Source organism: Colias croceus, chromosome 7, assembly GCF_905220415.1.
Source record: "Colias croceus chromosome 7, ilColCroc2.1".
Lineage (NCBI taxonomy): Eukaryota > Metazoa > Arthropoda > Insecta > Lepidoptera > Pieridae > Colias > Colias croceus.
The window spans coordinates 2166380-2190403 of NC_059543.1; the positions used below are offsets into that span (position 1 = coordinate 2166380).

The 24024-nt window shown below is 32.1% G+C and overlaps 1 protein-coding gene across 1 annotated transcript in view; it reads left to right on the plus strand.

Annotated features, from left to right (window-relative positions):
• LOC123693423 (probable cytochrome P450 304a1) overlaps nucleotides 1-19507 on the plus strand; it is a 36278-nt gene extending 16771 nt beyond the window's left edge. Inside the window, exons 5-9 of the mRNA XM_045638514.1 lie at nucleotides 602-719; nucleotides 3680-3860; nucleotides 14816-14933; nucleotides 16625-16766; nucleotides 18736-19507. Coding sequence (XP_045494470.1) covers nucleotides 602-719; nucleotides 3680-3860; nucleotides 14816-14933; nucleotides 16625-16766; nucleotides 18736-18920 — 744 coding nt within the window. The 3' untranslated portion in view covers nucleotides 18921-19507. The remainder of the gene's footprint in view (nucleotides 1-601; nucleotides 720-3679; nucleotides 3861-14815; nucleotides 14934-16624; nucleotides 16767-18735) is intronic.
• The last annotated feature ends 4517 nt before the right edge of the window (nucleotides 19508-24024 follow it).

Here is a 24024-nt window from a genome sequence, read left to right on the forward strand (position 1 = left end):
GTGGCGTTTGAGCCCGACAGTTAATTATTGTGTTTAGCTTGTTGTTTAGGAATCTACCGCGCCATATGTGTTTTGGTTTCATAACTAAATTACGGTTGTCTGTGAGACCTGTGTCATGTAGGTGATTTATGGGGACAAAAGTAAAATGCCTGAAAATCGTATTATATCCAATAAAAAAAAAATGGTTTGTATGTTTGGATGTCAATAATTATGTACTGAAACAAGGAGTGTATTTGGTATTTATGGTCGTGATAGTATGTGTTCGTGATGCGAAGTTTGTTAATGCATTGTGGCATGGGGACAAATGTGATAGTACTGGAAAATTGCATTTAGTCCCTCGACAACCATGAAACAACGCACAAATTAATAAAACAAGTAAAATATTGTTCGCAATAATGCTAGAAAATATTAAAAGGAATATAATTAAAACGAATTTAACTCTTTATGATTTCATGTTTATTAATTATCCTTCAGGGACATGATCCGTACACGTCGGACCAATAAAAGTTGATCGACCCATGTACTTATATCTTGATAGTGTTCTACTGTTGTCGCATGTCTATTATATTATATTAATTAAGTTACATTTATATGTTTTTAGACTCTCATAAAAGAAGTACAGCAAACACATGATGAGTCATACGATAGACACTTCATTGATTCGTATCTCACGAAAATGAAGGAGGAGAAACGGACAAGCAACCGGACTACATATTCAGGTAATTATTTAACTTAGAAGACTGAAGAATATAGTTATATCACACGGCATATGAGGCAATAATAAAAAATCTATTCAGTGGTACACGTTTCTTTAAAAATTTATCTGCGCTATGCTAATATTATAAAGCTGAAGAGTTTGTTTGTTTGTCCGCGCTAATCTCAGAAACTAATGGTCTGGTTTGAAAAATTCTTTCGGTGTTAAATAGCCCATTTATCGAGGAAGGCTATATAGGCTATATAATTCTCATTACGCTAAGACCAACAGGATCGCAGCCACGCGGGTGAAACCGCAAAGTGCAGCTATAGTCCATACTAATATTATAAATGCGAAAGTAACTCTGTCTGTCTGTCTGTCTGTTACTCAATCACGCCTAAACTACTGAACCAATTTTCATGAAATTTGATATGGAGATATTTTGATACCCGAGAAAGGACATAGGCTACTTTTTATCCCGGGAAAATGACGTAATCCCGGAAATCCCACGGGAACGGGAACTATGCGGGTTTTTCTTTGACTGCGCGGGCGAAGCCGCGGGCGAAAAGCTAGTATGTAATAAAGCAAAAACTCGCAAAAAAATCAGATTTCATTACTGTTATAGTCCTTTTCACGTAGGATGATTCCTGTGACACTTCGTCGTGTTCCGAATTACGTATTTTATGTTTAAAACGCAAAAATAATTTTAGTGCATAAAATTTTTTTCTATTTTATGGCGGCATTATTACCAAAAATATAAAAATGAAACATCTTAAGCTTATAAATCAAAAACAGTATTGTTTATTTTAACATAATGAAAAATAAAATAAAATAACACAAAAATATAATACCTACGCAATTCGTGTACATGAAATGGATCGTTGAAAAATCATAGAGTTGGAAAACATAAAATCGGCGCCCATCTTGTGATCGTTTGTCAATCGAGTCAATCGTCTGTACGAGTGCCTCAGCCTTCTATATAAGTTGCATTTTTATATTGATACTTTACGTGGTATTCTGTTATTGTTACTAATTGTTATTGTTGACTTTTTTTTGCTGTTGTTTGCTAAGTTTCCTTAGTTAATTGTTGGCGAAATGCCGAAAAAACTAATTTTGGTAGGGGAGACCGGGTACAAAAGTAACGGTGGGTCGAAAGTAACAAATGCTCTCTAGATTTATCCAATGGGCGAACACCGCTTAGCCTCTGTCAGGTGATAGCCGAGAGTGCCCCCCTTAATTGTATTCATTCGCCGCGTGCGCCACGCGTTGTTAGGCTGTGTGACAGAACACAACGTGTTTTCACGAATCAAAAGTAAGATTTTCGACATTTTTTTATTAAACGTTTACGTAGTCTTAAAAGGATGATAGAAATCTGAATGTTTGCATATCCATTCTTGATTAGAGTAATTGTGAATTGCTCATAATCATTTTAATGTAGCACGTTCCATTTTAAAGTTTTGTTGCACGTCTTGGCAAAAATATAGACGGGTACAAAAGTAACATAGCCCTATGGGTACAAAAGTAACATGTTATTTTTGTCCTATTATGATTATGTATATTTTTATTTACACCTTTACTTCAACAGAATGCCGTGATAACGAACTAGATCGAGGAATTACCGACACAGCTGACGAGCATTTTGAAAGATGATTTTGGCACACGTCACATCCTGTTACAAATGACTCGAAATTTTGTGGATCATTTGTAACAGGATGGCAGTTCTTAGTACGCAATGACAAAAAGAAAAATGATGGTCAGAACGCTGATACCGGATACCTTAAGATACTAAAACGTTTTATATTAGAGAATCTTAACATAAAATATTATAGTATCTTCACCGTGTGTGACGCGCTTTAGAGGCGTTGCAAAAAAATATAATATTTGCCATATTATCATATTATTAGATTTATAAAAAAAATAAAAGCCGGGAATACTAGTTCAGCTACCTTGCGTCGATCGAGATTTACTAATAACAAATAAATTGATCTACGCGACTTTTTAATCGAGTGCTCTACAGTTTATTTTCGGTTATCTCCATCAACGAGCATAATGTGAATATTTTTTTTTTTTGTTAACCTTGCTGAGGTATTGGGAAAGGTACCAATTTGAGCCAAAAGATATTTGGAATATGGACGAGACAGGGGTGACCACTATAATACCAAAACCTAACAAAATTGTAGAATAAAAAGGCATTAAACAAGTACATATGTGCCATAACCTTAGCAGAGCCTGGAAAATTAGTAACTGTTACTGTTGCCATTAATGCTCTAGGAGAACACATCCCGCTTTTTTCGTTTTGCTGAGGGTTCTGGTGGTTGTGATGGAGCTGGGAATGCTTGTGGATGGATGCAGGATGTAGAATTTTTAATTATAAAAGAATGATTTTAATTAATCTCATTACTTAAACTAAGAATATTTTTTATCGATTTGTTTTGTATTATATTTGTAAGTATTATATTTAAAATACAAAAGTTGGTTTGTTTTACTAATACAAAGTCTTTAAACAAATAATTTGTTGATTTACCATCATAATATTGTATTAATTACCAACCCCTTTATCTTGTTACTTTCGACCCACGACGTGTTACTTTCGACCTGCTTACGGGGTCGAAAGTAACAACTGACGATTTTTTTTTAAATTTCGTTTATTAATATAAAACACTACATAATGTAATAAATTGAAACGCTACTGTAAAGAATATGAACTAAATTTATATATGGTTATATTAATTTAATGATAACAGTAACACCCAGTGAGAAATCAAGGCAAAAGTACAAAGTGTTACTTTTGTACCCGGTCTCCCCTACTTTATTCAAATCGATTTCATTTCCATATAAAATATTATCGATTATCGGAAACAATTGATACGATTTCAGTATAGACATCTCTACACGTGTCAAAAATCGATGTGTCACAGAAATCATCTTAGGTGGAAAGGACTATAATAAGCTGTTTACATAGATCCACATTATACCAAATTTCAGTGGAACAGCTGGCGCTGATCTGCACCGACTACATGTTCCCCGCCGCTAGTGCCGTCGAGATGATGCTCTCGTTACTCGTGGAGCGGATGCTGCTGCAGCCGGAGATCCAGGAGGGGATACACGAGGAGATAGACCGGGTCGTGGGGAGAGATCGCATACCAACACTGGATGATAGAGCCAAGTAGGTAGTTTTTGTGTGTGTATGACACACGCTCCGTGTATATGACACACACATACACATTTTAGAGAGTTCCCATAATATGACTATTGACTATCTATCTATCTTCTATCTTCTACTAATATTATAAATGCGAAAGTTTGTGAGGATGGATGTATGTGTATGTATGTTTGCTCTTTCACGCAAATACTGCTGAACCGATTACAATGAAATTTAGCACACATATAGAGGGTAGCGTGGAACATCCACGCTACCTTCTATATGTGTAAAACCTATCCTATGTGTTAACATAGGATAGGTTTTATCCCATAAAGGTATATGGGAGAAACCAGTAGAGGCCTATGTCCTAGTAACTATAAGCTGTGCCGCGCGGTTTCGCATGCGGATGAACTCGTGCTCAACAGCAATTATTTCTATAGCTGTGTGTTATTTTGGTACATAAGCTACATCACTGTCAAGTATAATGAAAATTTGTTAAGTGATTTTCGCGTGAGAGAGTATTGAAACTTTCATCTATATTTTATTCGTTATAACATTTTTTTATTCGCATTTATGATATTGCATATCTATTGGAATTGGAATGGAAGTTTAGAAGGATTATTTTCCGATACGATCAGTTAAACATTATCTTATTAAACTAAAGATTATTATGATGAAATTAATACAAAACTATGCGAATACGATAATAGTAATTATCTTGCATTAATTTTTTTAATCTGTCTAATTGTTTTAGCTATTCTGTATTAAAAACAATTAATAGGCAAAGGAAAGATATTATTTAATACGTACAAGGTACAATTATTATTTTTTATAGATATTGGTATCAAGATTGAGCCTTAGCGCGTGACTTCGCTCGTCACAATTATAAATGCATGTAGGTACAAATAAGTGGCTTGGAATTTATGTTTATTTAATGAATTTTTTGTGATAATTTTATAATTAGTCTAATATTTTAAAGTAATTGAATCTAGAACTCTGACCAATTTACTTCCATTATAAATTATTATAGTTTCTACATAAGTTATTGTTACAAGTATCTACTAATTTATATTATATTATAAATAATTGTTTTAAAGTCCTTAGAACTAAGCATAGATATGAAACTAAAATTATTTTATCATATTTTTTTATATTCTAAGAAATTTGGTTTTAATTTAAAAGCTTTTTTTGATCCTAAAATAAAAAAAATAAATTTATAATGGGTAAAACATTGATTTTCCGACATTTTCAACAGATACACAGACTATAGTGAAACATAATATTATTTCAATCCACATTGTGGTAATCTTAAATGTGCGTTTTTAAATTATCGTATTAAATCATAATTGATCATTTAAGCCTATGATTTATTACCTAAAAGGTGAACTAAAGGGGAGACTCGGCAAATTGAAATAACGTAAGAATAAGGCAAAGAAAGACTGATATCTTAAAGATTTTGTCATAAAAATAAAGTCACTATATTCCATTGAAATTTTCTTTAAGTTCTTGTTTACCAAATAAAATAAACAACAACCATCCTTGAAATGGTTTGATGGTAAATATTCCATATTTATTGAACACAGTTTCAACCATTATTAAAATGTACCTATAGCTACTGCTGTTATTCTAAGAACTTAAACATAGAAAAACAGTGGTAATTCAGCAGCTATAACATATATGTTTACCCATTAATTCAATTCTATCCTCTATCACTACTCAACGACTAGAAGTCAGGCTCTAAACTCTAGAGCGTGCTAAAGAAATATATATACATACACCTGAAAAACATGTCATCATGGTTAAACAGACAAGTTCCAACTCTCCTCGTCTTCCTCTCGGTATGAATAACTAATCTCTACATAGGCTTATAGCTAGATTATCACATTATCTTAATCAGATTTAGTACCGTCAATGTTTTAGATTAATTACTCGGAACGTGCGTGATTTTTGAATAATCAATGTGATATTGAATTCGGCCACTAGTAGAATTTTTGTTATTTCAATATCCTGCATATAATACAGTATAGTTGCTATTTTCGTTTAATAATTTTACTGATTAAAATAGTGAAAACCTGATTAAAACACAAAGTTCAGAGATCTGGGGGCACGGTAGTGCCCCCGCCAAGACGAGCCAAGCGAACAAGCACGGGCACTACCTACCTTTTCTCGAAGCGCTTCGACGTTTTTTTGAACCCTCATAACTTGGGTTTGGATTATGCTAGATCAACAAATATTTCGGGATATATTGTCAATAGCGGACTTATTAAACATATTAAGTTTTAATTACATTAGCTTTTATACTTCAGATTTTATTTATATCTAAAAAACGCTAATTTCGTCACTGACTCAATGATGATCATCAAAATTCTTAAGTTATTTCCTAATGTCCTAGAAAGCTGAAATTTTGTATGTAAGCTAGTATTAGCACACAAACAACAAAAAAATTATAAAAATTTTAACTTTCATCCCCCAACCCCTTAAACTAGGGGATGGGAGTTTGTATGAGACCTGTAATTTTAAATTAAATTTTGATGACGCTAGAGGTCTAATCTAATAATCTAAAACTTGGTTCCCCTAGATAAATAATTATATGTATAGGTACTCCTTATTAAAAAAAAATAAAAACTTTAATCGACACTTTTGTTACAAACAACTTACAAAAAGAAATGAAATCCCACCAAAAACATTTTCATGTAAAATGTTGCCAAGACGAGCCCATATGACTCGCACTGTCAAAAAGTTATCAGATCTCATGTAGAGCGAAGCTTCTAACACTACACGCCCTAACTCTACAAGGCCTAACTTCACAAACTCTACACCTTAGTCAAAATATGTGGCTTGGCCGTTCGTTACTACAAGAACTATTGTATAACACAAAAGTAATGCACAGTGAATTAATTTTTCACCTTACGCCGATGTGAATGTAGCGAAATGGCCAAGCCACATATTTTGACTAAGGTGTAGAGTTTGTGAAGTTAGGCCTTGTAGAGTTAGGGCGTGTAGTGTAAGAAGCTTGGCTCTTCATGAGATCTGATAACTTTTTGACAGTGCGAGTCATATGGGCTCGTCTTGGCAACATTTTACATGAAAATGTTTTTGGTGGGATTGTTTTATTCTAAAAAAATTGAATGTAAGTTCTGAGGGATAAGCAAATAAATACTTTGTTATAATTTACATATACATACGTATAGAAATGATAAATGATATACTATTTGTTGATTTGTATATAGATATATAGATAGTCTACAATTACTGAACTACTTATAAATATAGGTATATATTACTTGTATCGGTAACCAAATAATCAAAAGTGTTTTATAAAATGTCAAAGTCTTGACCGACTTAGAACCACGTTAGGTCTAATTGATAATAACTAAATCATACTATTATTTATTTATTATCAGATACTTATACCATAGTTCTAATCAAAATGACCTAAAATTATTGTATTAGTCTAATTCTTATACCTATATTGTTTTAATCGATGGCTTATGGAAATAAAACAGTGATTTACTGATATAAATAATCAAGTATTATGCTGTACAATTGACCTCAATATTATACCAATTATAAAGGTCGATCGATATGACATGTTAATTCAATAAGTACAACTTTATTCCCACGCATTGAGTAGGCATGGATTTCAGAGTTAAAACTTAAACCACTAATAAAATAAGAGAACTTATGACGTCATATTGTTATCTTACTGACGCAAAAATACCAACTTCATTTTTAACCTTTTGAATAACTTCAATCAGAGGTTAAAATAAAAATTCACAAACAGATAATATTTCCGATTAGAGGGAGATATCAATTAAAAATGGAACATATTATGTTTCGTTATATTAAAGTTTCATGTAGGTATTGTGCATGTCCATATTTTTTCCATTATATTATATTATGAGATAGAAATTCCTAGACGAAATTACTTTTATTGTTAAGTGTGCAAAGTTAAAATTAAAATTGTCGATTAAAAGTCCACCGTCAAAATGAAGTCTAATAAATAAGCAGGTTACACACAAACACACAGGCCTACAAGTAAAGCTAATATAAGTACACACGTAAGAAGTGAAACTTCTTTATGACCTTATTTTTCAAAAAATAATTTACCATATACAACTTTACAGAAATACGTCGAATCACGCGTGGTAGGGATAAGAATAAGATGGCGCGTAACGGAAAAATGTCTCGCGTAATGAAAAAATGTAACACTAATTTTTTTCCAACCCCGATAAAGAAGTTTTACTTCAAACTCAAACTCAAACATTCATTTATTCAATTAGACTACTATTTAGTTGCACTTTCGAATCGTCATTACATAATTATTTTTAACATTTACCACCGATTTGGAAAGCAGTGATCTATGGAGAAGAATCGGCAAGAAACTCCATAGTTGCTCTTTTAACATCATGTCAATATTACATAATATGTAACTTATATCTAACTACATAATATATCATAAATTATTCAAAAATCTATACATTAGTATTTGCCCTGTATTTAATTTTCACTTCATATGAAGTGTTCAATCCTTGTGCTTATTTACAACATTCTTAGTTTCAAGTGCCTGAAGAAGGTCGCATTATATTATACTTACTGGAAAATGTTTATTTACCTATAGATTTTACGTCAGTAAATGAGTCATTAAAATTCTACCTAATCTATTCCGGATTTGCTTTTAATACTTATTTTGTTACAAAAATCGCTTTAGTGTTATCAGAAGTCAGCACCAAACAAAATGTACCTAGATGGACCTGGCTTTCATTAAAAAATATATCAAAAAAATTATCAAATTTTCAATGAAAATTAAGTCAAAAGTTCTGATGTAACAAACCCAAAAAATACAGTCGAATTGATGTGAGAACTGCAGACTACCATTCATTTTTTGAAGTCGGTTGATAAGATACATTGGTAACTGGTATAGACCATTGTACCTGCACACACGGTCATTCCCTAAACATTTAATAGGATTATAGATACATAAATATATAATGACTAGATTTCCGCCCGCGGGTTCGCCCGCGTTTCCAAAGGAAAACCCGCATTGTTCCCGTTCCCGTGGGATTTCCGGGATAAAATATCCTATGTGTTAATCCTAGTTACCCTCTATATGTGTGCTAAATTTCATAGTAATCGGTTCAGTAGTTTTTACGTGAAAGAGTTACAAACATCCATACTTACAAACTTTCGCCTTTATAAAATGTACTTATTATATATTAGAATAGAATTAGATAATTGGTATTTTGTAGTTAAGGTCGTTTAAGTTTCATTTTAATTTACATAAAGGAGTTTACCGTAAGCTATAATAATAAAGAGGGCTTATTCAATTTAACGCAAGTCAAAATCTCCGCGATCTATTACGATAGATCGCGGCTTGCGCTATCCTTTTACTATGAACAGCATAAGTCCACAGGAGAGCGCCGAGCAACATGTCCTCTCTCTGGAAAGGCTCGCTGCCGACTGATTTTAATCGGGTCGCGCGCAGTGTTTTATAGTACTTTAAAAAAAATTGTAGAAAAATAATAGAGGTACCTTAGTTGATTTTTTAAATTTTATCTTATAAGTAAGACGTTCTTTTATTGCAATATGTAAAAATTATATTAAACTAAGTCAAATATCTTGGTGAAAATAATCATTTTGTCGACTATAATTTCTAAAAAAATTCACATTGTTCGGATTTTAATTTCGTAAGTTAGGAGTCCAAAATAAAAAAATCTTTTAACTAACTATTTTAATAAGGATTTTTGCAGTTAGTTAAAAAAAATTGTGTGTTAGATCTGTCAGCGATTTCAGATATTTTTAGCTTCGAAATTGACACTAAAAGCGAAATCAAGTAATCATCGGCTCAGTTATCTTGATGGTATTCACAAATACTGTATTAATTGAAAAAAACTCTTAACTAACTATATAGACAATAAAATTTCCTAAAATTATTAGTAATTCATATGTTTGTAAGATAAGTGGTTGATGGACAATCTGGTTTGAAAAATCACATATTTGAGCCAAACAGCGCACGGACCGCGTACACGGCCTTTACTCGTATAATAATCATTATAGTATCAACAGTTTCCACGTCCTAAACTGATAAAGTACATACTTAGGTTTAGAGACATTTATTTCAAAAGAATTTTACAATTCACTTATTCTAATTCAATAGTGTTAACTTGTACACCTTGACAAAAATGTTAAAAACTTGCGGGTGAGCGGAGAACTACTCTGTACAATAATATCGTCTTATGACGGTATGGCTGTGTTCGTAAGGAATGCTAACGCGGATATAAATCAACTAAATGTGACATCGAGTGCATGAACTAAAATAAATATTAATTGTACATTTATTTAAACATTTAGTGTAAATGACTTAACTATTTAAAGTAATTTTACAATCTTGAATATATACACTCTTGTTTGTTTTTTTTTTGTTTATTACTTTATATAATAATTCATAATATTATGTTATAATGGTTTTTACTCTTTTGATTATTTTTGTATATATACTTTTTATGTTATAATTAACACTTTATACTATAATATATTTTTTTTTTATTTTTTTTTTTTAACTAGTGACTGTGATAAGAGTACTTTGTGATCGTTGTTATTTTTCTTTATATTGCTGATTTTATTTCAGTTATTTACATTTTTAAGTTTTATACACGATAGTTATTACAGGAAATATTTTCATTTTGTAGTATATGAAGTTTTAATTTCTTTTTGAACAATCCTAATGATTTTATTTGTTTTATATCTGTAGGTAGGCTATTGTATATTTTAACTCCGTCATGAAGTAAATTTTTTGAGCCATAGTAGGTACGGGCTGGATGGATATTTAGGTTGTCATAACATACATTTTGTCGTAGATTAGAATTTCGCTTTCTTTTAGTTAAAGTGATATCTGTATGAATTTCCTTATTAAACAATTTACGTATCAGGATACAAGTATTATAGATGTAAATTTGCGAAATATCCATTATTTTAGTATCTTTATATATTTTTTTTGTTGGAGTGAGATAATTATAGCAAAAAAGGGTTTTTATTAATCTATTTTGGGCTATTTGCACTTTGTTCATGTTAGTTTTAGCGGATGCTCCCCATATAGGTATTAGATAATCTAAGTGGGATTTAATTAAGGAGTTATAAATAGTATATCGAACAGTATTTGGAAGACATTTTGCAAATCCTCTTAATGCACCAGACAATGAAACTATTTTTTTCCTGACTTTCTCAATATGCGGTTTCCAGGTCATATGACTATCCAATACTAGACCCAGATATTTTTCTTCATTAATCTGTTTAATTTGTTGATTATTTATAAAAAGAGGGGCGTGTGTTGGAACTTTTTTAGATTTAGGTGAGAATATAATGTAATTCGTTTTTTCAACGTTAATTGTCAGTAGGTTATTTTGTAACCAAGTGTTAAGGAGGGTCATGTCATGTTGAGCTTCCGATATCAAAGAGTGTATTGACTGTCCATAATAGAATAGGCTGGTGTCATCAGCATATAGACTTAAGTCACCTTTGAAGGGAAGCTCATATACGTTGTTTATGTATACTAGGAACAATAGTGGGCCTAAAATAGAGCCTTGTGGTACTCCATAACATATCGGCATAGGATCACTTTGACATGATCCAATTTTGACAATTTGACAACGGTTTGCGAGGTAGGATTTAATTAATTCATGAGCTGTTCCCCTGATACCAATGCAATGAAGTTTTGTTAGTAACAAGTCGTGGCTCACGGTATCAAACGCTTTTTTTAGGTCCACAAAAATGCCAACCGCAATATTTCTATTGTCTAAGTTACTAATAAGTTTTGTTATAAGATCTGACGTGGCTGAGAGAGTATTGGATTTGGGACGGAAGCCGTATTGTTTCTGATAAAGAAAGTTGATTGAGTCAAGGAATTTTTTTAATTGAGTGTGCAAGACCCTTTCAAAAATTTTTGATATAACAGGTAGGACAGAGATTGGTCGGTAATTGTTAGGGTCTGTTTTGCTACCAGCTTTAAATATAGGTACGACTTTGGCCATTTTTAGAGAGTTTGGAAATGTTCCTTCTGATAGACATTTATTTATACAACACGCTAGATCATGGCTTATCAAGTCTTTGATACATTTTAAGGCTTTAACGCTAATGCCATCTAACCCTGAGCTGGTATTTGAGTTTAGCGAGTTAATAATGTTTTTTACTTCTTCAGCGTTAGTGGGATTAAACTGGGTGAATGAATTATTGTAATCTAATGTCACATTAAGTTGATAATTCTGGGTTTTAGGAATTTTATTTGCTAAATTCGAGCCAACCGAAGCAAAGAAGATATTAAAACACTTACAAATTTCCTTTTCATCGCTTATTAAGCCAGTAGGGGTTATGATCTGTGGAATGACAGTATCCTTTGTGCTATTCCTAGATAACGAGTTTATAAGGCTCCACATCTTCTTTGGTTGTTTGAGAACTTTATGAAATTCTCTTGTATAATATTCGTTTTTTGTTTTCTGTATTTTAGCAGTTACTTGATTTCTCTTTTTTTTAAACTTCTGTTCAATGCATTTGTTATCTTTGTTCAATTTGTGCTCGTAATAAATTTGATTTCTGTCGTTGATTTCTTTAATTATATCTCTGTGTATCCAGTCTTGTCTTGGTTTGTTGAGTATTTTTGATTTAATGACTTTATTTTTGTTTATTGCTTCTTTTAATCTTAATTCCACTTGTGAATATTCCAAATTGTTATTGTAAATATGGTTATTTTTTATGTATAAGTATAATTCATTGTAATTTAGTGCTTCATATTCTATTCTTTTAAATAAATCAGGTTTATATTTCTTCATTTCTAAGAATATCTGTTTGTGATCTGACATTGCTGATTCTACAATGGCAAGGTGGAAATCGTTTTGTTTCACATTTGTAGCAACATGATCTAGAATTGATTTTGTCGTATTGGTTTCTCGTGTACAGTATGTTTCATCAATCTTGTTTAGTAGTTGGAAGCCATTTATCTCAACCAAGTCCTTGTAGGTATTATTAGTTCGATCCAAATTTAATAAATTTATATTGAAATCACCAAATATGATGGCTCTGCTACTTTTTTGAAGTTGTATTTCAAAGGTTTCGAAAAAATTTTGAAGTGTAACTGGATCTGGTTTACGATATATAGCACCTATGTCCAATGAATAGTTATAGAGGTGGACCCAGAGATAATGGTTATCAAGTAATACTAGATCGTGACTTTGATTGTGTTGGAGATTGTTGTGGACAAATATTGAGACCCCACCTCCTCTACTATTTGACCTGTAATTATAATAGTGCCTATATCGTGGAAGTTGGAGTCGTTCACCTTCGTCCTTTGTTTTGATCCAAGTTTCAGTCAATATGATTACGTGTATTGTGTATTTAAATGACTCTATCACACATCTAAGTTCATCTAATTTACCTGGTCTTACAATACTACGTACATTTGCATACATAAATTTCAGGGATTTATTTGAGAATTTAATTTCACCATAGTTATTGGTTAGTTGGTATGTCAGGTTATCGATAGCCGGGTTGGTTAAATCTTCTGTTCTTTTAGCTTGATCTAGTTTTTTGAATCCGTTTCAACGATTTTAGGGATGCCTTTAATATATTTTATACTTAAGTTTTTTATACCCTCGTCCGTTTTTTGTTTGAGTTCATCTTTTAGAAGTTTTAGGTATGCTCGTTGCTGTGGAGTTTGATCGGAATAAATCCCAATATCTTTTCTACAATTTTTGTGCTTATTTCTTAAAATTATTTTAACTGGTTCTTCTGTTGAAAAACATACTTTTAGTGGTCGACATTTGTTTGGTATTAATTTACCTAGTCTTATTGTTGCTACTGGATCTGGGCTACACGGTATTATGTTTTTTAGAAATTGTATTACATTTTTAGCGTCAGAAGCTTTTCTTGTTGTTGTCTCGACAGCGACACATTCAGGTAAGTTGGTAATTATTAAATTTTTGCTGCGTTTTTGACGCTCATGTATTTCATATATAATCTCTTCCTGGTTTGAAGGTTGCTTGAAGTTATTAATGTCGAGCGGTAGGTCTTTTAATTTAGCTTCAACACCATTAAGCCGTATTTCGGTATCGGAGTTCTTATTTAGAAGCAAATTAACATTAGTTTTAAGCGAAGTCTGCTCCATTTTCAGTGTTTCTAGTGACAGTTTCGTTTCAGACATCTCCTGTTTAATAGATGAAATGTCGCCTGAGATTTTATTCATGAACTCTCTTTGGTTATCAGATAAGGCCGACATCATATCCATCATCCGGGACATTTGTTTGTTTAATTCACTTAACTCATTTTTGATCGATTCATCATCGTCTTTAAATTTTCTTTTATGACGAAAAGTTACTTGCTGATCAAGGGGCTTTTCACTAGACACATTAATTTGAGGGTCACTATGCACAGAAACCATGCCACTTCCAGTAGGTGATCGCATTACGTTCATTGTCAGTAGTTGTAACGAATAACACGGTATGCGCACAGGTATGTACGTCCACTCGGTAAGACGGTCGGCGCGCGAATGAAACTTAATTATTTAATAGTTATTTTGCAAAGAGTAAGCGATAATACGGCATTGAAGTAGAGTTGAATGAACAAAAAGGTCTTTCACACTTATTTACATAAATGCATTGAATTTATATGTGTTATTATAGGGAAGAATATATCGCACTTCGATTTGCTTTCTGATTTCGCTTCCTTATTTTAGTGCACTTACCATTTCATATATCCAATAAGGTCAAGTGTTCTTGACTCAGAACATTGAATATCATGTTTTTTAAAGACTTTTATTATCACGTTTAGTAAGTTGGAGAAGTGATAATGCACTTGCATTGATTATTTTAATGTTCACATTTTTAACTGATGTGAGAATATTTAATTTCCATGCACGAACCTTATTTTGTTATAAACAGTAAACGACAGAGAAATTCAAGACCTTATGTGTATTGTAATAAATTTGTTTCTAGATTGCCGTACACAGAGGCGTGTATTCGTGAGATGCTGCGGTTCGAAACATTGGTCCCGCTAGGAGTGGCCCACAGAGCTATGGTCGATACAAAACTAGAGGGCTTCGATATACCAAAGGTAAATGACCTTTATATTCTTTTATTTAATGTATTAAGTCACAAAGTTATAATCTAGGAATGTTATAACTTACATAGTCGAAGTCTTTGACCATTTTTATTTTAAAGCTTATTTTCACTGACTTTGTTTTCTTAGTGAAGCGATGTTTTTTTTTTCAGATTGAAATATTTTAAGTCATAACTATATAACAAATCTCAGGATATAAGTGTGTATGTATAAATTATACACTTTAATACGTGCATAAATAATATTGCTATTATTAGGTACCTATAATAATGGAACAATAAATGATAAATTCAACCGTTACAATTACGGTTTTATTCCGAAAGTCAATAACCTAGCCTTGACAATATTATGTCGAAAAGCGTTGATTCCTACAAAAGTTTAACTTGTTTATATATTATGTGATTAAATGTCGTTGCTTTTTAGGGTTCCGTACCCAAAAGGGTAAGGACCCCATTACTAAGCTGTCTGTCCGTCTGTCTGGCGTCTGCCTCGACGCTGTACCTATCTCATAAACCGTCATAACTAGAAAGCTGAAAATTTCCGTTGCCGCTATAACAACAAATACTAAAAAAATATGTTAAGGGGGTTTTCATAGTACGGAACTCTTTGTGCGCGAGTCCGACTCGGATTTTTAGCGACAGTTTTATCTTTCGCATGCGCCTGAGTGGCTGCACGGCTCATGATTTCATCTCCATTAAAAGCCAAAAGGTTATCAGCGATCTTTGTAAAACGATCACGTCTTTTTGTTTTGTTAATCTTTCAATAAAATTATTTAGTGATTTCGAATGTACTTGACATGCGGAAGAATCAAGCCATAAACAGTTAAATATATAGGTTTAGTAGAAGTTAATACCTTCTATATTAATAGAACTACAAACGACTATTAAGTCGTAAACAGAATAACTAGAAATCCGAGTCTCTTGATCACACAGAAACATCATAAAAACTGAGAGCTAGCGCGCAAGAGAAACTTTTGTCTCCGCAACTATTTTGTCTCTCCCATCAACTCTATAGGAAGTTGCGTCGCTACGTGCGCGCACTTTCCTAGCCCATATAGTTGATGGGAGTTGATGTATCCGCAACTACTTTGACTCTCCCACCCATGGGCTAGTATGAAAGTGCGCGAACGTAGCGACGCAACTCCCCATACAATTGATGGGAGAGACAAAATAGTTGCGGAGACAAAGTTGCTCGTGCGCGCTGGCTCTAAATTGAACTTTGAAAACAATTTGATATTTAGACATGCCAATATAGCATAACTTGATGAATATTATTATGGAATAGCTTCCGCCCGCGACTCCGTCCGCGCGGAAAAATTAAGAAAAATTAAGATTTTTTTTTCTACGTATTTTTGCGGGATAAAAAGTATCCTATTTTATGCCCAGGATAATAAGGTATAATTATACCAAGTTTCATCGAAATCGAACCGTTAGTTTTCACGTGATGCCTGAACATACAGACAGACAGACAGACAGACAGACAAAAATTTTTTTAATCACATATTTGGGCTTGGTATCGATCCAGTAACACCCCCTGCTATTTTTTTTTCAATATTTTCAATGTACAGAATTGACCCTTCTACAGATTTATTATATGTATAGATTCAACTTTTTAAAGTAAAACTTATTTAGTCGCGTTGACAGTAGAATTACACGGTCGTGTCAAAATAATTGATTTTGTTTCAGGATACTTCAGTGTCTGTTAATCTTCTGAGTCTACATACGGATAAAAAAATTTGGGGCGACCCGGAAAACTTTAGACCAGAGAGGTATATCGTTGATGGAAAACTGCAAGTTACCTCCGATAAATCACTGCCTTTTGGAGCGGGTATGTAATATGTATTACTAACACTAACATAAGATTACTAATAAAATATTGTTCAAGTTAAATTGAAAGCTAATAATATGTGTATCTACTTACTATCTAATAATATGTGTATCTACTATCTAGTAACGCCTAATAACTTATCTACTGTTTGAGAAATTGAGACACGTTAGATGATTACATTGAAAGAAAAAAGAGAGATAGGTAGTTACCTAATGTATTTTTTAAGTGTATATTTTTTGCTCAGATTATCTAGTTAGGTACATTAATATTTTATATTATTTCACAAAAAATGCAATTATATGACGTCTACAGAGGTAGATTAGAGGAGAGCCTATAACTGATTCAATAAAATGAAATAAAAAATATTTTTTTTTTGTTTTTGCTCATAAATTTTTTTCACAAACGACTAAAGAAAAATTTGAATGATCCTTAAAATTTTATTCTCGATCTGTAGTTATGTTAGATACACAGGCACACACACACAACACAATGATAGTGTTCAAGTAGTTTTTTTTTAATCATACACAAACGTAGAACATAAAAACTAAAACAAAAACAACACATTTTGGAATGACCTTGCAGAGGAGTAAGTCTCGTTTTCAGCAGAGTTAATCATTATTAAATATATATAATATTATACTATACTAATATCACAGAATACTTTCTTTGTTTGAACGCGCTAATCTCAGGAACTACTGGTCCGATTTGATAAATTCTTTCGGTGATAGATAGCTAGTAAAGAAATTTTCACGTGAAAGTAACATATACAATAAATATCATCCATCCATTATTACAAACTTTTGTTATATTTTGAAACTGTGTGATAAGTGCCTAATAAATTGTAATTGAATAGGGTTTATTAGTAAAAAAAAAATAGTATAGTAACCAAAAAGGAATATTACTCGAAAGTCGAAACCTTGAGAAAGGCTATTGGAAAATAACAATGCTTTAGTGACCGGGTTCGCTTTATAAAAGGTCAATGTCCGTCATTGTACATCGGACAAGCCTAACAACTTTTTCTTTTATTTGTTTATATTTTTATTGGGAGTTGGCGTGAGTCATTGAATAAAAAATCTTTAAAATAGCACTCGTTCAATTTATATAAAAACTAGATTTCCGCCCGCGGCTTCGTTTGCGTTTTCAAAGAAAAACCCGCATAGTTCTCGTTCCCGTGGGATTTCCAGGATAATACCCATCCTATGTGTTAATCCAATTCCACTCTATATGTGTGCTTAATTTCATTGTAATCGGTTCAGTCTTAGGGTTCAGTAGTATTTGCGTGAAAGAATAACAAACACACACATAGTTACACATCCTGACAAACATTCGCATTTATAATGTTAGTAGGACTTCACTACAAACAATCATTTTGTCTTCATGGACAATGTTGTAAGTCCTTCCCCATGTCTCCACCTTGTAATGTTTTTAGAAAGAAATAAATAAATAAAAAGAATATTTGTTACTATTTCACACAAAAGCAGTAACCATCAGAATCAGTTTAAAATTGAGTACATAATAATTTTACCTACTCTTGACGCAGTAGGTAGGTATAAATTGGTCTTTGTTCAAGAGTCTCTAAAGATAGAAGATAGAACAAAAGAAGCTCGATGGTTGTGTTAATGATTAACAAATGGCGGACTGGTTCAAAAAAATAAAAATAGGCAATTCAATTAGTATCAGCCAAGTATCAGCTTTGTCCCAAGAAAACTGTCATGGAAAAAACCAGGCTTATGAAAAAATGTAAACTTAAATTATATGAAACTTTTTACAACGTTCTTCTTAATAAGTAAAGGATAGATCATAAATCACATTTTTCTTTGAGATTTTTTTAATTTCCGTCTCGTAATCGAACTTTATTTTTTATTAAAAAAAATCATTTTACAATGTTTTTAAAACGAGGATTTGAATGTTACAAATCTAAAAATTACCTCTAAATACCATTAAAATTAAAGTCATTTTAAAATTCTAGGAAGAAGGCTCTGCGCGGGTGAAACTTACGCTAGACAAGGCATGTTTCTGGTGTTCGCTGTGTTCATGCAAGCGTTCCACGTGTCCACAGCTGATGGTAGACCCTTGAAGAAACCAGCCAAGAGGATCCAGGGCATCATCACATCGATACCGGAGTTCTGGGTCCGAGTGACGCCACGGATTTGATAATAGGAGGCCAGTAATGATGTACATATGTTGTTGAATAGTGGTTACGAAAATGATCCAATTCTTGTTTAGAAATTTTATAATATAACGTAACTAAATATTTAGGACTTAAAACGTTTTTTTTTTTCAAAATATAAAAATAGACGCAAAATTTGAAAAATACCTAATATTTATTAAGATGACGTTTTTGGAATTATGCCATCATTTCTGCAAAAATAATAAAAAATCTTAAAATCAAATCAATGATCCACTGACTACCGCCAAACCATCTTAGGAGCTACCTATAATATAATATAATGTATAAGGCATTAATGTACAAAATTATAAATGCTCTCAATTTTACTTGAATTCATGTAAAAATAAAATATTTTGTTAGTTGGCAACACAATTACTCAATATTATGTGAACAATAATATATATTGTCATAAAAAAATGCGAAACCTCAAGAAATCCTTACAAAATTGTATGCCAAGGCAACTTGCCAGCTTACAATAATATATATTTTATTAAAATGAAATATGTATTTTTTTTGTTATCTAACATCACAGTGTGTGTATAAATAATAGTCTAACTATGTAGTATGTATAATATACATTTTATATAGTATATATCTAATTGGCAATTAAATACAATTATTTACGGAAGGTAATGTTTAATGTTTATGCAACTACATTGGTGTATTGTATACAGGGTGTCCCACTATTGGTATACTAAGCGCGAAGGAACTTGTAGTTTTGCATACACTGATCACGTAAAAAATACTTAAACAACAAAATTACGCCAAAAATGTTTTGCTTAATATTTCCTTAAAATTCATGTTTTCTTCTCTAGCTTCGCGCAGCCAGCATACTAATAACGCTTCGATAATGTGACCATTTTTGTCTATGAAAAAATAATCTTAGCGATAGCTCACTTGCGTGTGGCAAAGTTGGGCGCTTAAGCTTTTAAGAATTCATCTATTTGAAAAAAAGTTTCACTTTAAAAAAATGCATCTGGAATTTTTTAAGTACTTTTTACGTACTCAGCGTACGCAAAACTATAACCTCCATTGAGCTTAGAATACCGACGCACGGTGGGACACCCTGTATAATTAATATAATACATACCTTCGTACGTGATGCTGAATGCTATTATTTTAAATTAAGTTTATTTTCTTAAGAAATAAGAAGTCCTGATGTACTTTAAAAATTAAAACCAGCTAAGAACATAGGTAGAACGAGATGATACTATGCTAAGGATGTAATAAAACATTTTATATTCAACAAGAATATCAAAAAAACCTTTTTGTAAAGACCAAAGGTTTTTGTTTTTTTTTTATGTATTCAAAATCAAATATGCTTATCAGCCGGTATACCGACTTCATTCAAAAATATAATATTTATTTACGTGACTTTATTGTAAGGTTGTATCCCAGTCAATATATTGATAATTAAAAAATGACGACTGTAACCACGGGCTACAACTAGTTTAGGTAAAGAATAAAGATAAATAATATCATGATATGACAACTATGACAATTACTTATATCTTAACGAGAACATACTTAATTTGTATAAGGGCCGATTTTTCAATGTTTGGATAAAACTTATCCGTCCAATAAAGTATTACACGATAATATTAAAAACTCACGTAAACTGTCAAATACGGGCAATTAGAATACGTTTTTAAAATGGTAGTTTTATACATTATTCGACGAATAAGTTTTATCCAAGCATTGAAAAATCGGCCCTAAATTGCATGTTTATTATTATAATTGTAAGGTCATTTTACACATTTAATAAAAAATAATTCTATTCCAAGTAGTTTTATTTATTTTCCTACATTATTTATCTATGGCCTATCTACTAAACATAAACAAAAAATAATGAATACATCCATACTAATATTATAAATGCGAAAGTAACTCTGTCTGTCTGTCTGTCTGTTACTCAATCACACTTTAACTACTGAACCAATTTGCATGAAATTTGGTATAGAGATATTTTGATACCCGAGAAAGGACATAGGATAGATTTTATCCCGGAAATCCCACGGGAACGGGAACTATGCAGGTTTTTCTTTGACTGCGCGGGCGATGCCGCGGGAGGAAAGCTAGTTGGTTATATTTTGTAAATGTCATGAGAGAATTTTTTTAAATCCATATTTTGTGTTATAGTTTTTTGCTTGTTTTTTGTTATTTATGAAAAAAGATTTGAATTAATTTCGTCTCCTGTATTACTAGTTACTTGGGTTTGAGCGTATTTTGAATCGAATATGTATATCCTATACCTACTAATTACAATCTCTTGGCAAGGCATAGCCAAAGAGCAAGACAATCATGCAACCAGTGTCTAACAAAAAATAATGATATTTTAATCTTTAATGGTTTTCATTCATTAAGAAGAAATATAAATTTAATTGCTCTGGTGAGATCCAGAGTGGCTGAGAGGTCAGGAGTCATCCCGGCAAGGCGAAAGAAGCGGGTTCAATTCCCGCCTGGTCGCGGAAGAATTCCCTCCAATACCCGCGGCCCCATCATTAAAGCGGCTCGACGGAACACAGTGGGGCTTTAGTCGGTAAGAATCCGACATGACCCACGGCTCCTTCTCCGGGGGCAGTGGGTATCTTTGCAAGATTTCCCCACTTAAAAAAGGGTTCAATTCCCGCTTCGAAATCATCACCATGTTTTTATTTTTTAAAGTATCTATTCTATAGTTTAACATTCTTAGTAAATAAATGCCTATTGCTCCTTATATCCAGTTAATCCACCAATATCATTCGCTAATTATTTTCACGCATTATCAGGTAATAGAAATCATAAAGATAAGGAAAATTCTATTACATAATTATGCGATATAAAAGATAATGTGATTAATGACGTCAAAGTAAAATCAAGGAGAGATAGCAAATTGTACTAGATAATAGATATATGTATATTCGTTATTTGCTTTTCAATGTGTTATTTCATAATTAAATATTATCCTTGAAATGGTTAACAATAAAGCTTGCCATAGTTCTTATTTTCGATACAAAGGTGGTAAACTAGGAAAATACACTTCCTATACATAGTATAAAAAAAGTCGCTTTCTCTGTCCCTATGTCCCGTGTATGCTTAAATCTTTAAAACTACGCAACGTATTTTGATGCGGTGTTTTTTTAATAGATAGAGTGATTCAAGAGGAAGGTTTTAGTATATTATAATTTATTAGGTTTTAGATAAAGCGGGCGAAGCCGCGGGCGGTAAGCTAGTAATGTAATAAGTTTCAACTTTCAAAAGTTAACATTAATCGACGTAGCATTTTTCATGTTTTTATATTATACAGTATGATAAAAGCGTAACACTAAAATACTAATAGTTCAGGATACATCGCCCATTTTTGCAAGTGACTACTATCAAGCTCATTTTCCGTTTGTAGCTTTATTTTGATGAGACACCGAATAATTTCGTGTACGAAACTCTCGATTGTGGTAGCTAACAGAGATAACAAGGATAAATTTTTTTGATTTGATGGTTCTCAAATATTTATTACGCAATTTGTAGGACAATATGTCTGTTGAATTATATAAACATTAACTAAGTGAAAACAAAAAAATCAGCTTGTTAGTAATCATTTATGATGACCTCGTTATCGATACACTTTGGAAAGGGGGACTCTTTGAACCAACCATAGATTTTGTAGGACAAATATTTTTTCGAATAATTTAGGTAATTATCTTGAGATTGAACAAAAAAATTCAGTTAGTAATAAATATTTGAGAACCATCAAATCAAAATTTTTTATCCTTGTTATCTCTGTTAGCTACCACAATCGAGACTTTCGTACACGAAATTATTGGGCGTCTCATCAAAATAAAGCTACAAACGGAAAATAAGCTTGATAGTAGTCACTTGCAAAAATGGGCGATGTATCCTGAACTATAAAACGGTAACGTAGAATACAATAATCAGGGAGATAATACGTGCTCATTAATTCTTAATATTTACTCATTCGATTCAAGTCGAAGAAATATAAACGCTTTATATTGCGACTTTTGATCGCTTAAACAGGGCGTATTTTCACATCTACATATTTATATTACTACCCTTATTGCAATGAATATTGTTTTTTTTTCGATTCGAACAATTAAAAAAGAATACTTACAAGTATTTTTTTTTGAGGTTGCTAAAATAAATGAAAAGCGTAGATAGTTTAATTTATGAGTAATGTCACAGAATATAATATAAGAAGCACGAACTACGAAGAAGCAAACACGCGGTCAATTGTCGCATTTCGAATATTTTTTATCACAAACATTCGTGATGACTTTAATGGCTCATGGTTGTACCACCAAATTTTCGAAGCGTACCTCATCTTAACCGCAATCTCTTCTATTTACGGTACATAAAGATCTAACCACGATCTAACGGTTATTGTAAAACCTTCGTTTTGTAGTAATTATTTTTTTATCACCGTTACATTGCACTTTATAGCGGTTTTAGTAAAGGTATTGTTACCGTTACCTATGTCTCGTTTTTTGTAAAAAAAAAAACCGGCCGAATTGATAACCTCCTTTTTTTTGAAGTCGGTTAAAAATGTATATTATATAATATGTTTTTCCGATTGTAATGTATTGTAATATTTGATCGATTGTAATGGTAATAAAATTTTTGATTCATTCATTTAAAGAATTGTATAAATGAAAAAAATGCTGCTAACCTTTATTTTTTCAAGTCACCTTCTCATTATGAGTTAATAAATTCTACTCTATATTATAACTTGTAAACTAGATTAGTGAAGATTTTTATCTATCAGGGCTGTGGACCTTCAAATACTTTAATACACGTTTAACGGGTCATATACCTTTACTGACTTACAAGTAATTTTCCATACACTTATCCAATAACTATTAAGATTGACCGGATTTAGTAAAGGTTTTTATAAAATTTTACAGAAAACTTTACAAAAAACTAAAAAAAAAAACTTTACAAAACGTTTTACAGGATTGCTTCACACCTATTGGTCTTAGCGTGATGATAATATAATAAAGCATAGCCTTCCTCGATAAATTATAATATTATGTCAAATCGGACCCGCGGTTCCTGAGATTAGCGCGATTAAGCAAACAAACAACCTCTTCAGCTTTA